Source organism: Passer montanus, unplaced genomic scaffold, assembly GCF_014805655.1.
Source record: "Passer montanus isolate IOZ18808 unplaced genomic scaffold, ASM1480565v1 scaffold77, whole genome shotgun sequence".
Classification (NCBI taxonomy): Eukaryota; Metazoa; Chordata; class Aves; order Passeriformes; family Passeridae; genus Passer; species Passer montanus.
The window spans coordinates 1392014-1413544 of NW_024372923.1; the positions used below are offsets into that span (position 1 = coordinate 1392014).

A 21531-nucleotide genomic window follows, 5' to 3' on the forward strand; every position below is an offset into this window, starting at 1 on the left:
AGTTGTTACTATATTTTCCTTCTTGTTTTACCAGGCTGTATCATGACTTGGTGCCTTTGTGAGTAAGGAAAATGTGGGAAATGCTGCTGTGCCTGCAGCAGTGGGTTTTTGCTATTTTTTTGTTTTGTTTAGAAAACGGTATCGTTGCAGGCCTGTACGTGAACGCCATAAATACAAATACAGAATAAAATTCATGGTGTTTTTATGGGATTTTTTGTGGGATTGCAGCTTGGGTACCTCCCCATCCACCCCAGTGGGAAGAGAAGGGACAGCATGAGGGGAAACAGCCTCAAGCTGTGCCAGGGGAGGTTTAGATTGGAAATTAGGGAAATTTCCTTTATGGAAAGGTTTGTCCAGCCCTGGCACAGCTGCCCCAGGCAGGGCTGGAGTCTCCATCCCTGGAGGGATTTAAAATCCATGTAGATGTGGCACTTGGGACATGGGGCAGTGGTGGCCTTGGCAGTGCTGGGAATGGTTGGATTTTATGATCTTAAAGGTTTTTTCTAACCTTAATTCCATGATTTTCTGCTTGGTCCTGCTGAGCCCAGCCCTTTGCATCCATCTCAGCTGCAGCTCTTGCATTCCCTTGGAGGTTTCCCTCTCCTTTCTTCAGGACTGGAAATGCAAAGGGCTTTGGCCAAACCCAAAATCTCAGGATTTGCATAATCTTTGTGGATGTGTTTATTTCTGATAAATTGAGGGACACCACAGCGTGTTCCAGCCACGCTTTATCACATCCCAGAGAATTTTTATTTTTTTTTTATCACATCCCAGAGAACAGATTCCAGGGGTCTGGCAGGGAATTGGCATCTGGAAAATGCTCCTGACAGAGATTTGGAGAGAAGCACGGATGTTCCTTTCACTTTCTGCTCTCCTGGAAACCTTCCAGCAACTTCAATTATTCTGTGGGATTTTTTTTTATTTTTTTTTTAAGTAGCTGGATGAATTTTAAGGATGAGAAAGTGAACTCAGCTCTGCCTTGGAAAATCAGCCCCTGCCAGGATTGATTACCTAAAATTCCAGTGGATTTCAGTAGCCTTTGCTGAGGGTGGAAAGCATCCCAACACTCAGCACCTCTTCCCTGTTAATTCCACTTTTATTCTGGCTTTATTCCACATTTCCAAGTCCTCCTTCCTTTCCCTTCCCTTCTGTTCCATTAAGTGCTGCTGTGTGCCCCAAGGTTTCTAATTATAAATATAATATAATTATAAATAGTTAATTTGGGACATTTATATAATGCTCAAAATGATGCAGGCCCAGTTTGCAGGGGGGTGTTGAACACAATTAACTGTCTAATCCCAAGAATGGGATTGGGAAAGAATGGGATTGTAAAACCCCAAGAATGGGATTAGATTGTAAGACATTTAGGCTGCTTAAATTAGAAATAGTAGTAGAAGGAATTGAAGGAGTAAATTAGTAGCAAGCTGGACTGGGGGAAAAAAATTAAGAAAATTAAGTTTGATGCTAATAATATTTTTTATTACTATTATTTTTTTCACTCATTGTATTAGGGAAAAAAAAACAACCCAAAACATTGAGCTTCCCAATTGTGTATCCAAGGAATAGCAGCTGTGTGCTGAGCTTGAATTTACTCCTGGGTGTAGGACCAGGCTTTGGAGGGGCTGGGAATATTTCACTTCTGAGTAACAGCTGTGAGAGCAGTGCAAGGTAGTGTGAAAGTTGTTGTCACGGGAGATTTTTCTATATTTGAGCTTATCCAGGGATTATTTCTGGTGGATTATCCCACTTTACACAGAAAGGCAGGATTTTCTAATGGTTATTCTAATGACTGCCAAATTCCTGGGTTTTTTAGTGTGTTGTGAGGCAGGGCTGTGTAATGCCCTGTGGAAGTTGTACTGTTAAATTCAGTGTATTACCCTGAAACAGGGAGCTCTGGGGAGCAGCATTTCCAGGGACAGAATTTTAGCAGTGGCTGCAGAGCCACCATCTGGATAAATCCTGCCACAAAGCAGAGGTTGTGGGAAATTATTTCTAAATCAAGCAGGACTGTCTAATGGCTGAGATGGGAGCCTCTGCTAATTCATCTGTTCATTAGTGATTGGATAAATCACAACAAATTAATAACAACATTCATTTTCCACCTCTGTTTAGAGGGATTGGAGTATTTCTGGACCTGTTTATTTGTCTCTATCTATGAATTTCCCTGAATCAAGAGACAGCACATTCTCATCACGCTTTTCCTCCAATTTTCTTCACACTGGGAATTATATTCTGGTCTCACCAATGCTGAAATTCTGAGTTGAGAAAGGAGAATTGCTGTGGCAAGCATTCCCCCATGGAATTTATCCATGGAGCCCCCCATCTGTGGCTAAAGGAGTCAAGTGGGATCAGGAAACTCTAGAAGTGTGTGTTAAAGGGACTCGAAGCTTTCTGGTGTTATTTGGCTCCTTGTGGTAAAAAACTTTTCCTCTTTGTTATGAATTTTCCTCTTATCTCTGGGAATGACTCCCAGGATTGTTTCCTCAGTGTCCTCACATGGCTTTTTTTTTATGGAGGGAGCATTTTTGCCCTGATTTCTGGTGTTGTCTGTGAACCATGGCTGAGTGTTCATGTTCAGCCATTCTGTTGCTGGATTTAAAATCTCCTGAATGAATTTTTGGAGTGAACAAGTTGTATTTTCTTTTCCTTTTTGCATCAAAACTGAACATTCAATGCCGAGGTGATGGGAGAGAATAAAACAGGGTTTAAATAAATTTAAATTTCAAGCAGACATTGCTTTTACTTTGGCTTCCTTCTGCCATATCAGTTTGACCTGAAAATTTATCTTCTGCTTTGCTTCCTTGCAGGTCCAGGATGGAACATTCCTGCTCGCTCCTGCTGCTCTGTGTTAGTTTCATTTTTGCACGAGCTCTGCCACCCAATGGAACAGAACTGCCCAAAACAACCACAACAACCAGTAAGGAGTGCCCTGTGGGGCAGGATGGCATGGACCTCGGGGGGTGTCCCTGGTGGCACAGTCCAGGGTGGTTTTGCAGGACTTTGGCCCCCCTGACACAGTTCTGGTGGTGCCAGGTGTCCTCTGGGTTTGCTCTGCACGTGGGTGCTGTTGGGGTTTCACTTTCTCTTTGCCATGGGAAGGAGAACCACGGCAGAGCTGGAGGAGCTGCAGGGGCCAGGAGCTGCCAGGGGGATCTCAGGGGATGTGGGCACAGATAACAGGAAATAAATTTTCATTAGGCAGCAGGATGAATAGGTTGGACACTGTGAGGAGCCTGGACACAAGTTCTGGGTTTTCATGCAAACACTCAAGAAGGGTGCTTTCATTAGGCAGCAGGATGAATAGATGGAAAGACTGTGAGGAGCCTGGACACAAGTTCTGGGTTTTCATGCAAACACTCAAGAAGGGTGTGAGGTGTCCTGTGGAGGGTCCTGCCAGGTGAGAAACAGGAGAGCTGTTCCAGGAGCTGAGAGAGATCTCCTCTCGTGTTAACCTTGTGAAGGCTGACCCAGAGCAGAGGCTGGGCAGAGCTAAAGAATAAAGCAGGGATTTACTCAAAGGATCTCCTCCATGGATGCCCCTTGGGCAGCACCAGAGCCCAGCCAGGGCTGCCCCCAGGATGAACCCAAATGGCCCCAAAATGCACGAGCGCTGCCGGGGTCTCTCCCTGGGCTCAGCTCTGCTCCATGTGCACATTGCAGTTCAGTGTCCAATCCCACTGCAGCCCCTGCAGTCCCATCCTGCTTGTTTTTCTCTCTGCAGCCCACGGGGTTTGTGCTCCTGGGCTGGGATTGGGATCACTTGTCCTTGGTGCCCAGCTGGAGCAGGAATTGTTTTGTCTCCCTGCTCTGTGCACAGAGCTCAGCATCCCTGATGTGAACCCAGACCCACACACTAAAGCAGCACAGAATGTGGAAAATAGAAAAGCCAAACCTGAGGCATCACTCTTGGCCACCACAGCACCTCATATTCATCCTCATTTATGTTTGCAGAATTTCCTCCTCCTCAAACCCTCCCAGAACCATGTCCTGACACGTGGCAGTCCTGGGGAGGGGCATGTTCAGGGGAATTTGGGGGGTTTGAGGAAGTGCCCAAGGCCAGGTTGGACAGGGCTTGGAGCAGCCTGGGATGGTGCAAGGTGTCCCTGGCAGGGGTGGGATGGGATCCTCTCAGAGGCCCCTTCCAGCCCAAAGCAGGGTGATGGAGCTGCTGATGTCCCATATGAGCAATGTGACCACGTTTTGATGACTGTTCAGGTCGCTGTTGTTGACACCCAGTGTTTCATAGAAGGCTGATTTATTGCTTTATTTGCTTTTAATCTGTTTGTGAACTTTACACCCCTGGGGAAGGAGAGGAATCAAATGCCAGGCTGGGCTCATGGCCCCTGGGATTGTTTTGTTCTTGGTTGTAGTCATTTAAATGGAAATAGGGGAGATTTAGATGGGAAATTGGGAATAAAATGAGGGTGGGCAACCCTGGCACAGGGTGCCCCTGGATCCCTGGCAGTGCCCAAGGCCAGGCTGGACACTGGGGCTGGAGCACCTGGGACAGGGGAAGGTGTCCCTGCCATGGCAGGGGTGGAATTGGATAATTTTGAGGGTCTTCTCATCCCAGACCGGTCTGGGATTTGCTGCTAAGTGAGGTGTGAGCATTTTCCTCTGCAGAGTCTGACTGCAGGCTGGGTGCAGCCCTGGCTGGGCACTCCAGGGCTCTGCAGGGGGAGTGGAGCTTGGGGGACAAGGGGCTCCACCATCAGCAGTGACAATCTGAGCGTGGCTGTGCTTAGTGCTCCCAAAAAAACCCAAATTATTCACAGAAATGAAGCTTTAGCCGAGTGTGAATTTGCTAATTAATCAGTTTGAAGTATTGTCAAGTAGTTTTTGGTCCCTGCTTCTTGTCTGGCACCTGCAGCTGTAGAAAAACAAGTTACTAATATTGGGCTGAATATGTCAGGATATGGGAATTGAGAAGGGGAAGTCACTTGTTGTTTTTATCACTTCCCAGAATTTTAATAACATGAGTACAAAGGGAGTTTTGCTATCAGTGTTGTTCATCTTCAGAGCTTAATTCCAAATTGTGTTGGATTTAGGTCTGATGATATGGATCTGATCATTCCTATTTTAATTAAATCTTAATTTCAGTGATATGATTCAGAAATGATTGGTGTGACTAAAATTTTCTTTCCTAATTATCAAAGCCTTCCTGGCTTTGCAGTGAGGAAGAGTTTTTTCTGACAGAGAAGTAGGTGCACCCTGAAAATTACATTGGTGCAGAAAGAGAACCAAGATAATTGGATTATCTAATAAATTTAGCCATTGAATTAATACGGCATTTTAAAATACAAAAATAAAGACTTTTGATTGAAGCATAAAGAAAACTTCATTTAACAGACTATGGAAAGAACTAAAAGAGCCTAAAAAAAATCAGCTTTCCTTTTGCATGCTAATTTGATGTGTGATCCCAAAAGATACTTTTGATTCTGAAAGGAATAGATAGCAATGATTCCATGTCATCATTTGAGCTGCCTTGATTTTTTAAAGATTTGCTGAATTACAATGTCAGCTTTATTCTTATTTAAAACATGGTTACCTTGTCTGGATGGGTCGATTTTTAGCACTGCTGCCATTTTACCTCCTGCTAGAACACCCTGAAATTGCAGCCATGAAATTGCTACCTTGAAATTTCCCTTTTAGAAAATGAGAATATTCTGGGGTTTATTGCACTGCCATTTACTGGAAATTTGCCCTGATCTTTACTCCAGGTATTCAACTCCATTAAATAAATATAAACCATCAAACCACAGAATGGTTTGGGTTGGAAGGGAGCATCTAATTCTGGCTTCCAAGCTAATATTTATTAGGTTTGCATAAATAAATGTATATTTGCAGTGGGGATATCTTCATGCTCCCAGATCCTTGTTGCAGACTGTTTATTCATGATATTGCCCGTGACCATCCCGTAACTCCTGGTAATTCAAATATTTGTAAGTTCCCCAGGATTAATCATAGTCTGGATTGTTTTACTTCCTCTTGCATTTTTACTTGTGGAGTTGTTGAAATGTGCAAGCAGCCTGGGAGCTGCAATTATAAACCTTCAAAAACCTTTCCAAATGTTTACATTCCAGTGGTATTTACTCCATGAGGGTTCCTGGTGCCTTTGAATCCTCACAATTCCTTCCCATCCCTGCTGTCTGAACCTTCAGAGGCAATGAAGTTATCAGAGGAGCTGCAGGTTCAGAGGCAGGAAAATGGAGCAGATCTGGGGCTCCTCTTTGGTGCTGGTTTCAGCTTCCAACAAGTCAGTGGGAATGTGAAAATGAGATTTTGTGTCTCTCCACTCTGGAGACACCGTGTCCAACCCTGGGGTCCCTGCATGGGGAGGACCTGGAACTGTGGGAATGAACCAAAACGTTCAGTGGGATGGAGGAAAGGCTGGGAGGGCTGGGATTGTTCAGGCTGGGGAAGAGAAGCTTTGGGGTGACCTCAGTGTGGCTTTCCAGAGCCTGAAGGGGCTTCAGGAGAGCTGGAGAGGGGCTGGGGACAAGACATGGAGGGCCAGGACACAGGGAATGGCTCCCACTGCCAGAGGGCAGGGCTGGATGGGAGATTGGGAATTGGGAATTGTTCCCTGGCAGGGTGGGCAGGCCCTGGCACAGGGTGCCCAGAGCAGCTGGGGCTGCCCCTGGATCCCTGGCAGTGCCCAAGGCCAGGCTGGACACTGGGGCTGGAGCACCTGGGACAGGGGAAGGTGTCCCTGCCATGGCAGGGGTGGCACTGGGTGGGATTTTTGAGGTCCCTTCCAGCCCAAACCATTGTGTGACTCTGTAGTCCAGAGGCGGGACTTCCCTATGAGGCTTTTGGTGGTGGTTTCATGGAGAAAATGAGGCAGCGTCAGAAAACTGAGTTATGGAGGAGGAGTCTGGCTCATTTTATTTGGTATTTAAATGCCAGAGGGATTCTCTGCAGACACTCAATTCCAAGAATTAGTTTGCAAAGCAGAACTTCAGAAATAGGTGGTTTCAGATCGGGGGTAGGACTGGGTGACATTTAAAGGTCCCTCCAGGTCAGACTCAGATTGTGTGGCTGCAGTGCCAGGTGGGCTGGGCTGGCTTTGCCCAGTGGGGTTCAGCTCTGAGATGTTAAACTCACATTGACTGGTACTGATGCCTTGTGAAGGCTGACTTAGAACAGAGACTGCATGGAGCTCCAGAATAAAGCAGGGATTTACTCAAAGGATCTCCTCCATGGATGCCCCTTGGGCAGCACCAGAGCCCAGCCAGGGCTGCCCCCAGGATGAACCCAAATGGCCCCAAAATGCACGAGCGCTGCCGGGGTCTCTCCCTGGGCTCAGCTCTGCTCCATGTGCACATTGCAGTTCAGTGTCCAATCCCACTGCAGCCCCTGCAGTCCCACCCTGCTTGTTTTTCTCTCTGCAGCCCACGGGGTTTGTGCTCCTGGGCTGGGATTGGGATCATTTGTCCTTGGTGCCCAGCTGGAGCAGGAATTGTTTTGTCTCCCTGCTCTGTGCACAGAGCTCAGCATCCCCTGATGTGAACCCAGCCCCACACACTAAAGCAGCTCAGAATGTGGAAAATAGAAAAGCCAAAGCTGAGGCATCAGTACCTGCTGGCTGTGGGTACTGATTTCTCTCTTCTACCTGTTTGTTTTCCTTTGCCCTTCCTTTATTTCACATTTATTTCTGATTTGGGTTTTACTTCACACATCCCAAACAAATCTCCTGGTTATCAGCTGCCCATCAGCTGCTTCCCTTCTGCAGCCATGGCACGGTTGGGGTTTTCTCTTCCAAAAATAGCCTGAGAGGGTTTAGTGTGGGTTTTGTCATATTTCCTGTTGGACATTTGTTTGTGATATCTCTGGGTTTTGAAAAGAAGATCAGACCTGTGCAGAAATAGAGTTGGTTCTTGTGGGATTTCTCCTGTGCTCAGATAAAAGAAGATTTTGTTTCGTGTCACTCACCAGAATAATTTCAGGTTTAGGGCAAACTTTGCCCTGCCAGCTTGCTTTTCTAGAGGGGGAAAAAGTATTTTAATCACACACTTTTGATCATGTCCTCCTGGTGATTATCCCCCTCTCTGGGGAATACTAAAGCCACTTCTCCATTTTTATCTTTAAAAAAATACCCTTGGGAGGATCTTTGGCTGGCTGTGAACAGAAGTCCTGGTGGTTTTGGGCCCCAGCTCCTGGAGTGAGTGCAGAGGGAAAGTTTCCCTGCTTTGGAGGATTTGCCTCTCCTGCATCTGTTTGCTCCAGTCATAAATTTTTGTAGCAGCAGTGATTGAAAAGTGATTTCAGGCCTTTGTTCCCCTTGAAATCCCTCTTGGTCTGGAGACAGTTGTGTTGGCCAGAGGTGTTTCAGCCTCTGAGCCTGCACTGGCCTCAGTTTTAACTTTCTCATGCAATTTCTGGGCTACATTTATAAATTGACTGATATTAAAGAAAATAGAGGTAAAAAATGAAACCACAGTGTGCCTTACTCCCAGGCTCTGCAGGGATGAAGCCATTGGGGAGCAGCTACAAGGATCTGGGAACAGATGTGCCCAGCTATAAAGAAAAAGGGACTTCTAGTGACTTTTGACCCAATTTCCTTGTGAAATGGTAGGAGGAGAGGTGAGATCTTGGGACAGAGAATTAAATCAGTCGTGGTGGGGGTGCTCTGTCCTTGACTGAAGAAGTGAGGGCAGTTGTCTGGCAGAAGGTTCAGCTTCTCTTTTCCTGGCTGGGATTGAGTTTTCAGTGTTTGCCTGGGAATCAGTTCTCCACAGACACCCCAAAAATGGTGCAGCAGTTCTGTGAAAGGAAGAGAGGGGTGATTTTCTTTTATTGTGTAATTGTCTGGGGGAAGTTTTAATTCCCTCATGGTGCAAACTTGTTGTTTCCCCTCTCCTGTCATGGGTCTTGTCTCAGAGCTGAAGAGAACCAACACAACCCCCAAATCTGGCACCCTGAGGGTGACATTTCTAACTCCATGGGAATGGCTGCATCTTGTCTGTGAGGGACAAAAGCAGGGAATTTTTTTGGTGTTTGTTTCCTTGCCAGCCTTGGCTCCCAGACAGAGCTGCAAAGCACCCCTCAGAAAGCGTTGGGTGGTTGTTCATCCTCATCCAGCCACTCCTTCCAAGAGTGGTTTCCTGAACCCCTGCCAAGCCATGGCTCCTGACTGCAGTTTTGTCATGCCTGTCACTTTTATCTTTACACACCCCCTAAAACTCATCCCTCATGCCTTTTATTGCCTTCCCTGTCTGGGAATTACGGTGTTGATTTATGAGCCCTTTTTCCCTGTGTGTCCTGAGCTCACCTGTGCCTCTCCAGGAATTGTTTCCCATGCCCTCAGACCCTGTGGAGCACCCAGAGAGTTTCCAGCTGCTCCCAACACTCAGATGAGTTTTGTAGCCATCAATTTGGGTATTTGTCTGATCCACAGGAATCCTTCCTGGATTATTGCAGGTGTTACCTACTCCTAATTTTTTTTTTTTTTTTTAATCACAGGATTATTTGGGGTGGAAGGGAATTTAAAAATCATTCCACCCTCCCCGCCATGGCAGGGACACCTTCCCCTGTCCCAGGTGCTCCAAGTCCTGTCCAGCCTGGCCTTGGGCACTGCCAGGGATGCAGGGGCAGCCCCAGCTGCTCTGGGAATTCCATCCCAGCCCTCCCCACCCTCCCAGCCAGGAATTCCTCCCCAACATCCCATCCAACCCTTCTGTCTGTCAGCTCTCAAAGGCCACTGTAGGAATGGTAAAAAAAAACTCTTTAAAGTGTGTAAATGTAGTTTAAAAGAGAAAATCTGAAATACCAGCAGCAACAGAAATTGCCCTAATTTTGAAAGAGTGGTTGTAGGGTTGTGTTTTGCTTGCTGAAGGTTCAGACTGGGAGTTTGGCTTCCTTAAATAAAACAGCTTGGGTTTTTAATGATTTTAATCTGTTCCGTATTGAATTATTCAGCAGAACTAAAAGGTTACAGAAGCATAATGAAAGTGAAAGGTAAAGAGACACTTCCACAAAACACTGTGAACAGAAGGGTGAGACTCAAGGCTTGTACCAGATATAACAAAGATGTTCTTTAATCTCCGTTCTGAGAAAAATGTCATTATTTCTGCTTGTTCTTATATGTATATAGAATTTCAGTGAATAAAATCTCTTAGAATTTCAGTGACTAAAATCCCTGTGAAAGGTGGCATTTTCTGTATTTATATGAGAGGTGGTTGAGAAGCAGCTGATGTGTATAAGGGCACTGCAGCAAACCTTTTAATGGGCTTCAGATTCAGATTGGTACTTTCTAGCTGTTCAACTTTCTCTGATTACAGGGAAACTGAAAAATATCTTGGATTTTCTCAGCAGCAGTTGTTTGATTGTGCTTTTGACAAGGGAAAAAAAATTAAAAATTAAAAAAAAAATTAAAAATAATTAAAAATTTTAGCTTTGCCTGTGTCAAGTATGATGAAGCTTTTAGTAGCAGAGGCAGATAATAGGACAGAATTTTTGGTGCCTTCAGCACAGTTTTTGTGCCAGATGAGACAATCCACGTCTGATATTCCACATTTCTTCTTCCATCCCCAGACTCCACCGAGGAGAACACCTTGCACAAGGAGCTGCTGACCTCCCTGCTGATCCTGGTGCTGGTGGTGGTCATTTTCGTGGTGCTGGTGGGGTATTTTTTCAGGTGGGTGTGGGTGGGCTCAGCCCATCCTTTCCTTGTGCCCTCCCACGGAAGCAGACGCGAGGCAGAGCCGCGGCCGTGCCCGCCCTGCCAGCATGAACAGAAAGAGCTTCTCCAGGATTACGTGGTCTGTAAAAAAAGGGTCTGGGGGGGAAATGCTGCTTTCCTCTTGCCACGGTTGTGGATTGATGTGGTGCCTCTGTTCCAGGTTCAGGAGACACAGGAAAGCTGTGGTCAACTCCGGAGACAAGAAGATGCCAAATGGGATCTTGGAAGAACAAGGTATGGGGAGATTTGCTTTCAGACTCTCATTTTTATTTCTGTCTTTAACTCAAAATTACTCAGTGTTTGCTTTTATTTCTAATCTAAGTTGTTACTAAAGAGAAAATAGTCTGAAAAAATACAGTCACAAATGGTTTGAGTTGGAAAGGATCTTAAACTCATCCAGCTCCAACCCTGTGCCATGTGCAGGGACATCTTCCAGCCCCTGGCTGTCCCCTCCAAGCTGGCCTTGGACTGGAGATCCATATTTAGAAATCCATACTCCAGCAGTCTGCGGAAAATCTTAACTTTCAGTTGCCGGTTTGAAATAGGTTTCACTTTAAGTTGTGTTGCAGCAAATGTTTCTGTGTAAAAGTTTCCTGGGCTCTTTGGAGGTGTTTTACCAGAGATAGCAGCTGAGATCCATGTTTGTGACATTGTGATGCTTATATCTGGGGCAGGAACTGCAGTATTTCTTCTTAAAATGGGGTGGAAAGTCCTTAACACTTTGTGAATACAGTAGGTGGTTTCTGAACGTGGGGCAGTTTGAAGCCAGAGGCACTGAAATAAAACACTCTGGGGAGTTCAGAATGTTTCCCCCAGGTTTGAGTTGTGCTGGGTTTGTTTCTGCCCGTGGGGAGCCCCGGGCTGGCTCCTCAGGGGGCCCAGCTCAAACCTGGAAGGGATGAGCAAGTTGTTTTAATCACAACCCAGAGAAAAACGATCAAGTTAAAGATAAAATAATCTGTCTGTGGTTTGTGTCAGTCCCACTTGGCCATGTGTGAAGGGATGAGTGAGCCGAAGAGGGTGGCAGGCGGAGGGAAAGTCAAAACCCTAAAAATACCCATCAGCTTCCTGCTGGGGTGTTCTTGTGCACAGGGCAGCAGCTCCTCTTGGGGCACAGCTTCTGTTGGCTGCCAAATTAAAGATAAATTTATTATTATTATTAGCATTATTTCCCCTTGAAATGAAATAATCTGGCAGCATCTCCTTGGTGGTAAGTGCCAAAAGCTGTCCTTGCCTTGTCAGCAGAAAGAACCTTCTCCTTTTCTGAATACAACTTGATCACTTTTAAATCAAATGTAAATAAAGAAATCACTCATTTCACCAGCAGTGGCTCTTCTTGATGCCATTATGTTCCCAAAGCAGGCACTTGGCCTATGATTCCGTGTTTTAATTTCCTTTAAATCCCCTTTAGCACCTCAGAGTGTCATGGCAGCAGTTTGCTTTGGCATCTTTCAGCACCCAGATGAATTTGTAGTTGGGAGTCCCTGGCTCTGGCCATGCCTTTAACACATCCTGCCCTTGTGCTGACAGAACAGCAGCGGGTCATGCTGCTCAGCAGGTCTCCCTCGGGCCCCAAGAAGTATTTCCCCATCCCTGTGGAAAACCTGGAGGAGGAAATCCGGATACGCTCGGCCGATGAGGGGAAGCTCTTCAGGGAGGAGTTTAATGTAAGTTTTTACACATGGGTGGCTGAAAACGGGGGAAAACAAAAATATCTGTGAGTATTAATAATTCTTGTGTTGGGTGCAGGATTGGTGCTGTTCTTACAGGCTCTGTCATGTGTGGGGACCTTTTATCTGGATAAAACCTGGAATTTTTACTGATTTGTGATGCTGAATTGGTGCTATATGAGCTGTTTGCCTCTTGCTAACATTTAAAGAAGGTCTTTAGTGTTTGCCTGAAGCTGGAGGAGAGGAACATTGAATATGAACCTCTTCAGCACTGACTTTCATGATGGTGGTGGAGGGTTTTGGGGATCTGGGTGTTTCACCTCCATGGGAAGTACTTAGAGGAGAGGACACAGGGTGGCCTTAACACTGCCCTGGTGGGGTTTGGCTTCTTTTTTCCTGATAATTTGACTTTTTGCTGTTGGTTGCCATCCCAGCACTCCCCTCTTTGAGCACAGAGTTCCTGAGTTGTCTCAGCTCTCAGGGTTTTCCTGTTGAACATGGCCTTGGGCAGGATTTTGTGGTTGTAGGGATGAGCTGCACCTGGAGTCTGTGCTGAGCTCCTGCAGGATTCCTGGGGACAAACACAGCACCAGGAGCCTGAGTTTGGGGCTTTTTCCAGACTTTTTATGACTTCACTTCCCTCCACAGCAGAAGCAAAGCAGGAGCTTAAATGTCAGGCGTGGATTTGTGAGAGCCAAGGCACGTGTTGATCAGGCAGGCTGTTGAGCTACCTTCTTAATTGGGAGCATATTTAGAGCTGCAGTTTGGTTGATGATAAATTTAAACCACAGACTTTTGCCTTATCAGACAGAGAGCATTGTGGAAATCCTTCTCAAAGCTGAAAATGAAAGTGAGGACCAGCCTGACACGGTGTGCGCTGGTGAATTTTGACTCTCCTGATGAATTTGCTCTGAGGTTCAGAGTGAAACAAACCATCTGTTTTCATTTTTAAACCCCTCTTTGCTTTGGTAATTTTCTGCCCCATGCTGTGAGCATGTGGGATTCTGTCCACACCCAAAAACCTGGGGTCTGATCCCCAAAAATGAGCAGGGATGGGGTTGGACGGGGTTGATGCTCAGTGTGGTTTTTTTCCTGTGCCTGGATGAGCTGTCTGCTCCAGCCTGGGAGGGCTGGCAGTGCCCCAGGCCAGGTTGGACATTGGGGTTTGGAGCAGCCTGGGACAGGGGAGGTGTCCCTGCCATGGCAGGGTGGCACTGGGTGGGATTTAAAAGATCCTCCCAACCCAAACCATTCCATGATTCTCTGGGTCTGTGCCTCAGCCCTGCCCTGGGGATGCTCCAGGGATCTCTGCCCACTCCCCATCCCACATGTCAGGGGCCAGGCATCCCTGGAAATGCAGATGCAGGAGCGCCAGTGGGAATTAGGGACAAATTTGGGCTGAAAACAGTGAGTTCTGGGAGCCAGGCACATGCACCAACCTGAGGGGTTTGGTCCCAAGGGAGTTTTTGGATAAAAAGAAACCAGACATTAAAAGATGACACCCAGCAGGGAGAAAAGAGTTTTGAGGACAGTTCCTGACTTTGAGGACAGTTCTCTTGGATTTATGTGCCTAATGGTGTTCTCCAGCACCTTTGATTTTGTCCTGAAAGCCTGCATGACCCTCCAGAGGTCCATTGCACCCCGTGGACACTCACCAGAATAGCAGAGGCTCCTTCTTTTTTCATGTGATTCCTTTGTGAACATTGAGCACTGGAAGAGTGTGTTCTTTCTTCACAGGAAGAAAAAAAGAAAAAAAAATTGATTTCTTTCTGTAAAGCCCCACCTCTGCTGATCATCCCTGGAAGTTTGGGGTTATTGCCTTGATTTTCAGATTAATTACTGAAAAGCTTCCCCGAAGAGTTTTCTTTGGAAATTTGAATTCTGGCTTGATTAAGACATCGCTGTGCTTGTTGAGTGCTAAAAAAGGAGAAAATGATCCTGGGCGGGCTGAGCCTCTCAAAGCTCCAGTGGGATTTTGGGGGGGGACAGGTCAGGGTGGGGTGGCAGCAGATGGGGCAGGGCCAGCAGGACCCGTCAGCTCCTCGTGGTTTGGGGAGCTGGGAGGATGTGCTGGGGAGCAGGCGGGTGATTCACATCCTGGCGTGGGTGGGAGCAGGAGCTGGGCTCTGCTCTGCCCCAGCACCCGCCCTGTGGCACTGGAGCTGCCTGGGGAGGAGCAGGGCCCTGGGGCAGGGCATGCACAGGGGCTCTGGCCAGAGTCAATTCCTTTTCATGCGTTTTTCACGGGAAAATCCGGAATTTCTCTGGCTGTTAACTGGAAATTGGGTGCCTGACTTGATTGTGTTTGAAAAGATAATTATTTCATAAAGTCACAGAATGGTTTGGGTTGGAAGGAGCTTAAATTTCATCCAGTTCTGACCCCTTGCCATGGGCAGGGACACCTTCCTCTATTTCTTTTTACACAAAAATTTCATTTTTGTGTTTCATAAATGTACTTTAATCAGCAAAATGGGCTGATAAAGAGCCATAACCTTCATTCACTTCAGGAATTAAGCAGTCTGCTGACAGCAGCTTTCTTCCTCAGCCCTCTTTCATCCTTCTCTCCTTTCCATTCACAGCTTCACGTGCCCCAAAAGCCCCAAAACCAAACCCAGAGTGCAGGGTGCTGTGTCCTGTGTGTCAGGCTGCCCGTGCCCCTCTCCTCCCGTGTCACCCTGCAGCTCTGGGGGAATCCCAGACCCTGTTTTTCCTGGCCCTGTGACTCAGGCTGGGTTTTACCTCAGGGATCCACCCTGCTGGCACTGCGGGATTTGGGGCTCAGTTTAAGGAACTTGATGAAATCCACCTCAAGAACTTCTCCAAATCTGGTTCTGCTTTGGTCCCTCTGCAGGGGCAGCATCTCAGCTGTGGAGGGGCTCCACCCTGGGCACCTCCTTGCTTTCATCTTCACCCTCTTCTCTGCTTTTTCCTTTGGTTTGTTGCCCTCCATGGCTGTTTGGGTTATTTTTAAGCCAGACTAAATTTACCTGCACTCAGCTCTTGCTGATGACTCAGAACTCGACTCACGCTGCATAAAAACCCTTTATTTTTTATGAGTTAGAATTGTTTTAACCATAATTTTATGCTTAAAATAATTGTAACCCATAAAATTACTTTATTAATAATAAATAATACAATAATTTAATAACAATACAATAATATAATAATAAATAATGTTGTAATAATAATTATATAATAATATATTATATATGAACATGTATAATATATATATAACATGTATAGTCATGTAATAGATATATGTTATATATTATATATAATACATATATATTATATATAATATATTACATATAGTATATACTATATGGTTTTATATACATATATATATACTGAGGTCTTGTGGCAATAATACATATACATATATATTATATATAATTATATATAATAAATAATATTATAATTATATATTTTCAATTATATTATAAATAATGCAATAATAAAATAATTATATTATATTATTATATATTGTTATATTATATATTATATAGTTAAAATTATATTATTATATTATATAATAAACAATTGTATTGTTATATTATAAAAAGAAATATACTACATTTATATAAATTTATTATATAAATTATTTTCCCTTCCTCCTTTTCACCCAGGGCTGGGCCCTCACCTGCAGAGCTGAGCAGGATGTTGGATATGTGATGTCCTCAGCAGTGACTGAGAGGCTCAGCCCTGTTCCTGTGGCTGCCATCAGTGGCTCTGAGTCTCTGTGGCAGATGGCAGCTCCAGGCAGCAGCTCAGAGTTGAACAATTTGCTAAATAACTGTGATCTCGGAGGGAAAAGATTCCTCCTCTCTCCCCAGCTGCTGAACTCGTTGTCTGGAGTCAAATCTGCCAGGATGTAGTTGTCTGCTGGAGAGGAATTAAAGTTACTGGGGGGGAAAAAGTTGAAATGTATTTAGTTCTGGTGGATGAAAATTTTCCCTAAGCCATGTGCAGTCAAAATTATTTGTTTTCTAACACATTGACTCTATATCTTCTTTTTTTTTTCAGTCATTAACATCTGGATATGTGCAGGGAACGTTTGAAATGGCAAATAACGAGGAGAACAGGGAGAAGAACAGATATCCCAACATCCTGCCATGTAAGCATTCACTTTTCTTTTAAAGCAGACAATTCATTTTGGCACTGAGCAGGCTGCTGCTAGTGCTGAAAATACCCAAATAATAACAACTTCACTGGTCAGAAATGCTGTATTTGTGTTGTCTGTGGTTTGGGAACTCTGTGCTTTTCCAGCTCTCCTGCTTGCAGGGAAATACAATATTCCAGATTTAATAACTTGCCAATGCCCTTCTTTTCTTTCAGATGATCACTCCAGAGTGGTTTTGACCCAAATTGATGGAGTCCCACCTTCAGACTACATCAATGCATCATATATAGATGTGAGTTGAGAGTTGCCCACAGCTGGCCAAACTTTGGGCATTAAAGAAGCAATTCTCTGCTAGCACACCTTGGCCTTTCACCTTTTAACTGCTGTGGCATTTATTTCCACAGGGTTATAAAGAAAAGAATAAATTCATAGCAGCACAAGGTAACTCCTTCTCATTTCTCTCTTCTCTGTAGCTTAGGGCTGAGCACATTTAATTGGAGATGTGTTTGAAAGGTTATTTTTAGCTGCAGGTGGTGGTCAGGGGTGAGGCTGGGTTCAGAGGTTACAGCTGGAAGGAGCTGGAGGTGTGTGAGGTGAGCAGCTGCCTCTAGGCAGTTCTGTAGGTTTTGCTCTGGCACAGACTCATTTCCCTCTCCTGACCCTCTTTGCTGGAAATTGGTGTCTCCTGATGATCCATTCCAAGAGAACCTTGGACCTTGGCATGGGGAAGAGCTGCAAAGTGGGAATTCTAAATGTTGCTCCTGCCACAATTAAGATTAAATAATATTTAAGAGTTAATGTGTTACAGAATCTTCCAGTCCCTGAAGGGGCTCCAGGAGGGCTGGAGAGGGACTGGGGACAAGGCATGGAGGGACAGGACACAGGGAATGGCTTCAAACTGAAAGTGGGTGGATTTAGATGGGATTTTGGGAAGGAATTGTTCCCTGTGAGGGTGGGCAGCCCTGGCAGCCCCTGGATCCCTGGCAGTGCCCAAAGCCAGGCTGGACACTGGGGCTGGAGCACCTGGGACAGGGGAAGGTGTCCCTGCCATGGCAGGGAGGAGGAAGTAAATTATTTAAATGAGCTTTAAAGTCCTTTCCAACTCAGACCATTCTGTGATTCTATGAGTGATATTTCAAGAGAGGAGATTCCTTCTAAAAATGTAGATTTGGGTGCATGATTATGTAAAAGAAAACATGAGGGGGATGTTATTTAATAAATAAATACAGAAATTTGGTAGATTCCAAAGGTGTGCAGGTGTAGCAAGCACAGCTGTGGGTGGGTGCCCAGGCAGGGTGTGGGACTGCTCTGGGATCTGCCCCATCCCTCTCCTGAGCATTTCCCTGTTCTGTCTGCAGGACCCAAGCAGGAAACAGTCAATGACTTCTGGAGGATGATCTGGGAGCAGAAATCGGCCATTATTGTCATGTTAACCAACCTGAAAGAAAGAAAAGAGGTAAGGAGCTTTCAGCCTGCTCTGGGATGTCCCCTGTGCTCAGGGGCTGACCAGTGCATTTCTCACCACTTCCTGCCCTGGCCCCTGTCAGCACAGCTGAGTTCCTGCTCCAAAATACAGTTTTCATTTCTGAAATACCCATTTATATTAGGTGATCTCAAGGAGAAAATTCTGATGGCCAATTGTGTCCTGCATAGCCCAGGGCCAAAGGAAAACTCCCGTGGTTTTATCCCTGTGTAAGGCTGCACTTGTGGATGGGATTGATTAGGAAGGAAGATTAAAAACTTTGCCCATTTTTCTGAGTATTAGGTTTCAAAATGCACAGTTTGTCAGCTAAACAAAGAGAAATGAAGGCTGCTGTGTTGTGAGGGTGCTGCTGTTCCTTCCTGTCCCCCACTCCTCTCCTGAGGATGGGCATTCCTTGTTTTCCTCCTGGACTTGATTTTCCTGCACTTGCACTGCAGCTTGATGAAGCTCAAACAGCAAAGCCAGGCCATGAGGGCCAATTCCCAGTGGGAGCAGCCAGAACTGCTAAATCTGGATATTCCTGATGGCTCCAAAGCAGAACTGCTTTGAATTTCTCCCTGGCTGCAGCTAAAGCTCGAGATCAGAGTAAAAACCTCGCAGTCCCCACAGTTGGACACCATGTAACAAAGCTGCCAAACTGAAACAAAAGCTGTGGGGGCTGAGTTGGTTAAAAAACAATTCAAAGCTGTTCTCACCTTCTCTGCATCAATTTAAGAAGCAGTAGCAGGGTGCTGAAGTTGTGCCAGCTGAGGAGCTCTGCACACTCACAGCTTCCCTGATGCAACTAGGAGAGCGTGGCAGTGAAAGCAAAGTCAGGGTGATAAAATTCCCTGGGTTTGGTTGTGAAAATTCCCTGGGTTTGGTTGTGAAAGTTCCCTGGGTTTGGCTCTGAGATTCCATGGGTTTGGTTGTGAAATTCTCTGGGTTTCATTCTGAGATTCCATGGGTTTGGCTCTGAGATTCCATGGGTTTGGTTCTAAATTTCCATGGGTTTGGCTCTGAAATTCCCTAGGTTTTGTTCTAAGATTCCCTGTGCTGGGCTCTAAAATTCTGTGTACTTGTCTCTGAAGTTCCCTGAGTTTGGCTCTGAAATTCCCCATGTTTGGCCCTGAAATTCCCTGTTTTTGTGCAGGAGAAGTGTTTCCAGTACTGGCCTGACCAGGGCTGCTGGACGTACGGCAGTGTCCGTGTGTCCGTGGAGGATTCCATGGTGCTGGTGGATTACACCATCCGCAAGTTCTGCGTGCACTCGGTGAGGCCGGAGCTGCTCCCGGGGCTTCCCTCGCTCCTGGGGCAAAGCTGGGATAATCCCAAATGTTTGCTGTTTGAGAAATCAGAATTTGAGAAATGTGGCTGATTCTAGCCAACAACCACACAGTGTATTTTATTTTTGAGGTTCCCAGACGAAGAAGGGAAATGATGAATCTGACTCCATGTTCTTAGAAGGATAATTTGTTATTTTATGATCTATATTATATTAAAGAATGCTGTACTAAACTATACTAAAGAGTACAGAAGGGATACAGACAGAAGGCTAAAGATAATAGTGAAAAACTCATTATCTCTCCAGAGCCTTGACACAGCTGGGCTGCAATTGGCCAAATAAGTAAAAAACAATTCACATGAAACCAATAAAACAATCACCTGTTATTAAACAGTGTCCAAACACATTCCCAAGCAGCAAAGAACCAATAAGTAAAAACAATTCACATAAACCAATGAAACAATCACCTGTTGGTAAACAGTGTCCAAACACATTCCAAAGCAGCAAAGCACAGGAGAAGCAAATCAGATAATTATTGTTTTCATTTTTCTCTGAGGCTTCTCAGCTTCCCAGGAGAAGAATCCTGGCAAAGGGATTCTTCCAGAAAATATGACAGTGACGCATAGTGATTTAGGCTAAATAACTGTGTGGTTGTTGGCTTTTGCTATTGTAAATTAACTTTTACCAGTTGTTAATCGCAAGGATTTTGATATATTTATAATCACTCTTTACTACTTTTAATATAATTGTGATCTGGCCCCTGTGGAACTTAGATTCTCAAAACATCATATATTAATAATATTTTCATTTATGACCAGTGTAATAAATATATTATGGTTTTAACTTTTGCAAAATATTAGAATATGTGTTACACATTTAACGTCTACAAAAATAACTATAATATCATATAATAACTAACATTTTTGGTTTTGTAACTAACTAACAATAAAAACAACTGAAACATATCTGTAAAATAACTAATATAATCTATATACTTAGATAATATTAAAAAATAAAAAATCAATCATTATCAACTACTAAAACCACAAAACCAACATGAAAAATGAGATGTCACACTCAGAGTCTGGGTGTTCCTGCAGCTCCAGGAGGGATGCAAAGCTCCAAGGCTCGTCACCCAGCTCCACTTCACCAGCTGGCCGGATTTTGGGGTGCCTTTCACACCTATTGGCATGCTGAAATTCCTGAAAAAAGTCAAGACCTTGAATCCTGCCCATGCTGGACCAATCGTGGTTCACTGTAGGTATGTATGTGCTCCTCAGGCCATTCTTGTGGCTTGGCCTGGAGTTATTTGTAGATATTTAGATTTTAAAGACTTTATATATATATATATATATATATATATATATATATTTATATTATAGATATATTTACTCACATATTTCCATTCAAGGGTAATAATCTGATAAGTCATATTTAGATTTTTTAACATATTTTTATATATTTTAAAGACTTTATTTTTATATATATATATATTTATATTATAGATATATTTAATCACATATTTCCATTCAAGGGTAATAATCTGATAAGTTTTTCAGAACTGAGAGTGAAAACAATCTCCAAAGCTCTGTCTTTGCTGTCAGTTTAATACTCAAACAGAAGTTGTTGTTCTGCTCTTTGGGGTTTTTGTTATGAGGGATCTCCATTGTTTGGTATAAATCTGTTCTTTGTCAGAAAAACAGACTGGTGATAGAAATCTGTGGCCTTTGCCACTCAATGCTGCTCTGGGAATTCATCCCCCACTTCTCCCACAGTCAAATTGCAGTTTTTTAATGGAAATTAGCCATGAAATGCCTGAAAAGTTTGGAAGAAAGACTTGAATTCAAGAGACTTAAATGCTGCAATTTAAAAAATGTGCTTCATCCCAATCCAGAAGCAATTCCCACTCGTTGGTCACTCACACAGGCACATCCTGCTGCTAAACTGTTGAAATCTTTAATGAAACTTAAACCAAACTCCCAAACAGTTTGAAGTGAATAATTGCAACCTCTGTAGCAGCTGTAAGCTCACCCCTGAGCAGGAAGTGGCTTTTCAGGAGCAATTTTCATTGCAAGGTTAGAAAAAAGAGCACAAGAGCAGAATGAAAAGAAAAGAAGAGCAGCTTTGTCTGCTCTTCTTGTTTTTAAGGAAAAAAAGATGTAAATTCTTGTGTTTGTCTTTTTACTTGCTAGAAATACTCCCTGGAAATGTGTGATAGAGAAAAAGAAAGTGTTTGTCCTGCTGGGATTCACCTTCTCACCCAGGTGTCATGAATAAAAACACCATTTAGATGGGAAAAGTAGATTTGAG

At 44.5% G+C, this 21531-nt stretch overlaps 1 protein-coding gene across 5 annotated transcripts in view; it reads left to right on the top strand.

Annotated features, from left to right (window-relative positions):
- Positions 1–21531, top strand: part of PTPRE (protein tyrosine phosphatase receptor type E) — a 45710-nt gene that overhangs the window by 12033 nt on the left and 12146 nt on the right. For 4 of the 5 annotated variants that reach the window (XM_039731430.1, XM_039731431.1, XM_039731433.1 and 1 more), the window contains exons 2-11: positions 2808–2917; positions 10537–10639; positions 10845–10918; positions 12215–12351; positions 16378–16468; positions 16690–16766; positions 16879–16915; positions 17833–17930; positions 19090–19209; positions 20322–20482. In XM_039731430.1, coding sequence (XP_039587364.1) covers positions 2815–2917; positions 10537–10639; positions 10845–10918; positions 12215–12351; positions 16378–16468; positions 16690–16766; positions 16879–16915; positions 17833–17930; positions 19090–19209; positions 20322–20482 — 1001 coding nt within the window. In that variant the 5' untranslated portion in view covers positions 2808–2814. Of the gene's footprint in view, positions 1–2807; positions 2918–10536; positions 10640–10713; positions 10764–10844; positions 10919–12214; positions 12352–16377; positions 16469–16689; positions 16767–16878; positions 16916–17832; positions 17931–19089; positions 19210–20321; positions 20483–21531 lie in introns of those variants that run through there. The other variant, XM_039731432.1, reaches the window with a different exon arrangement.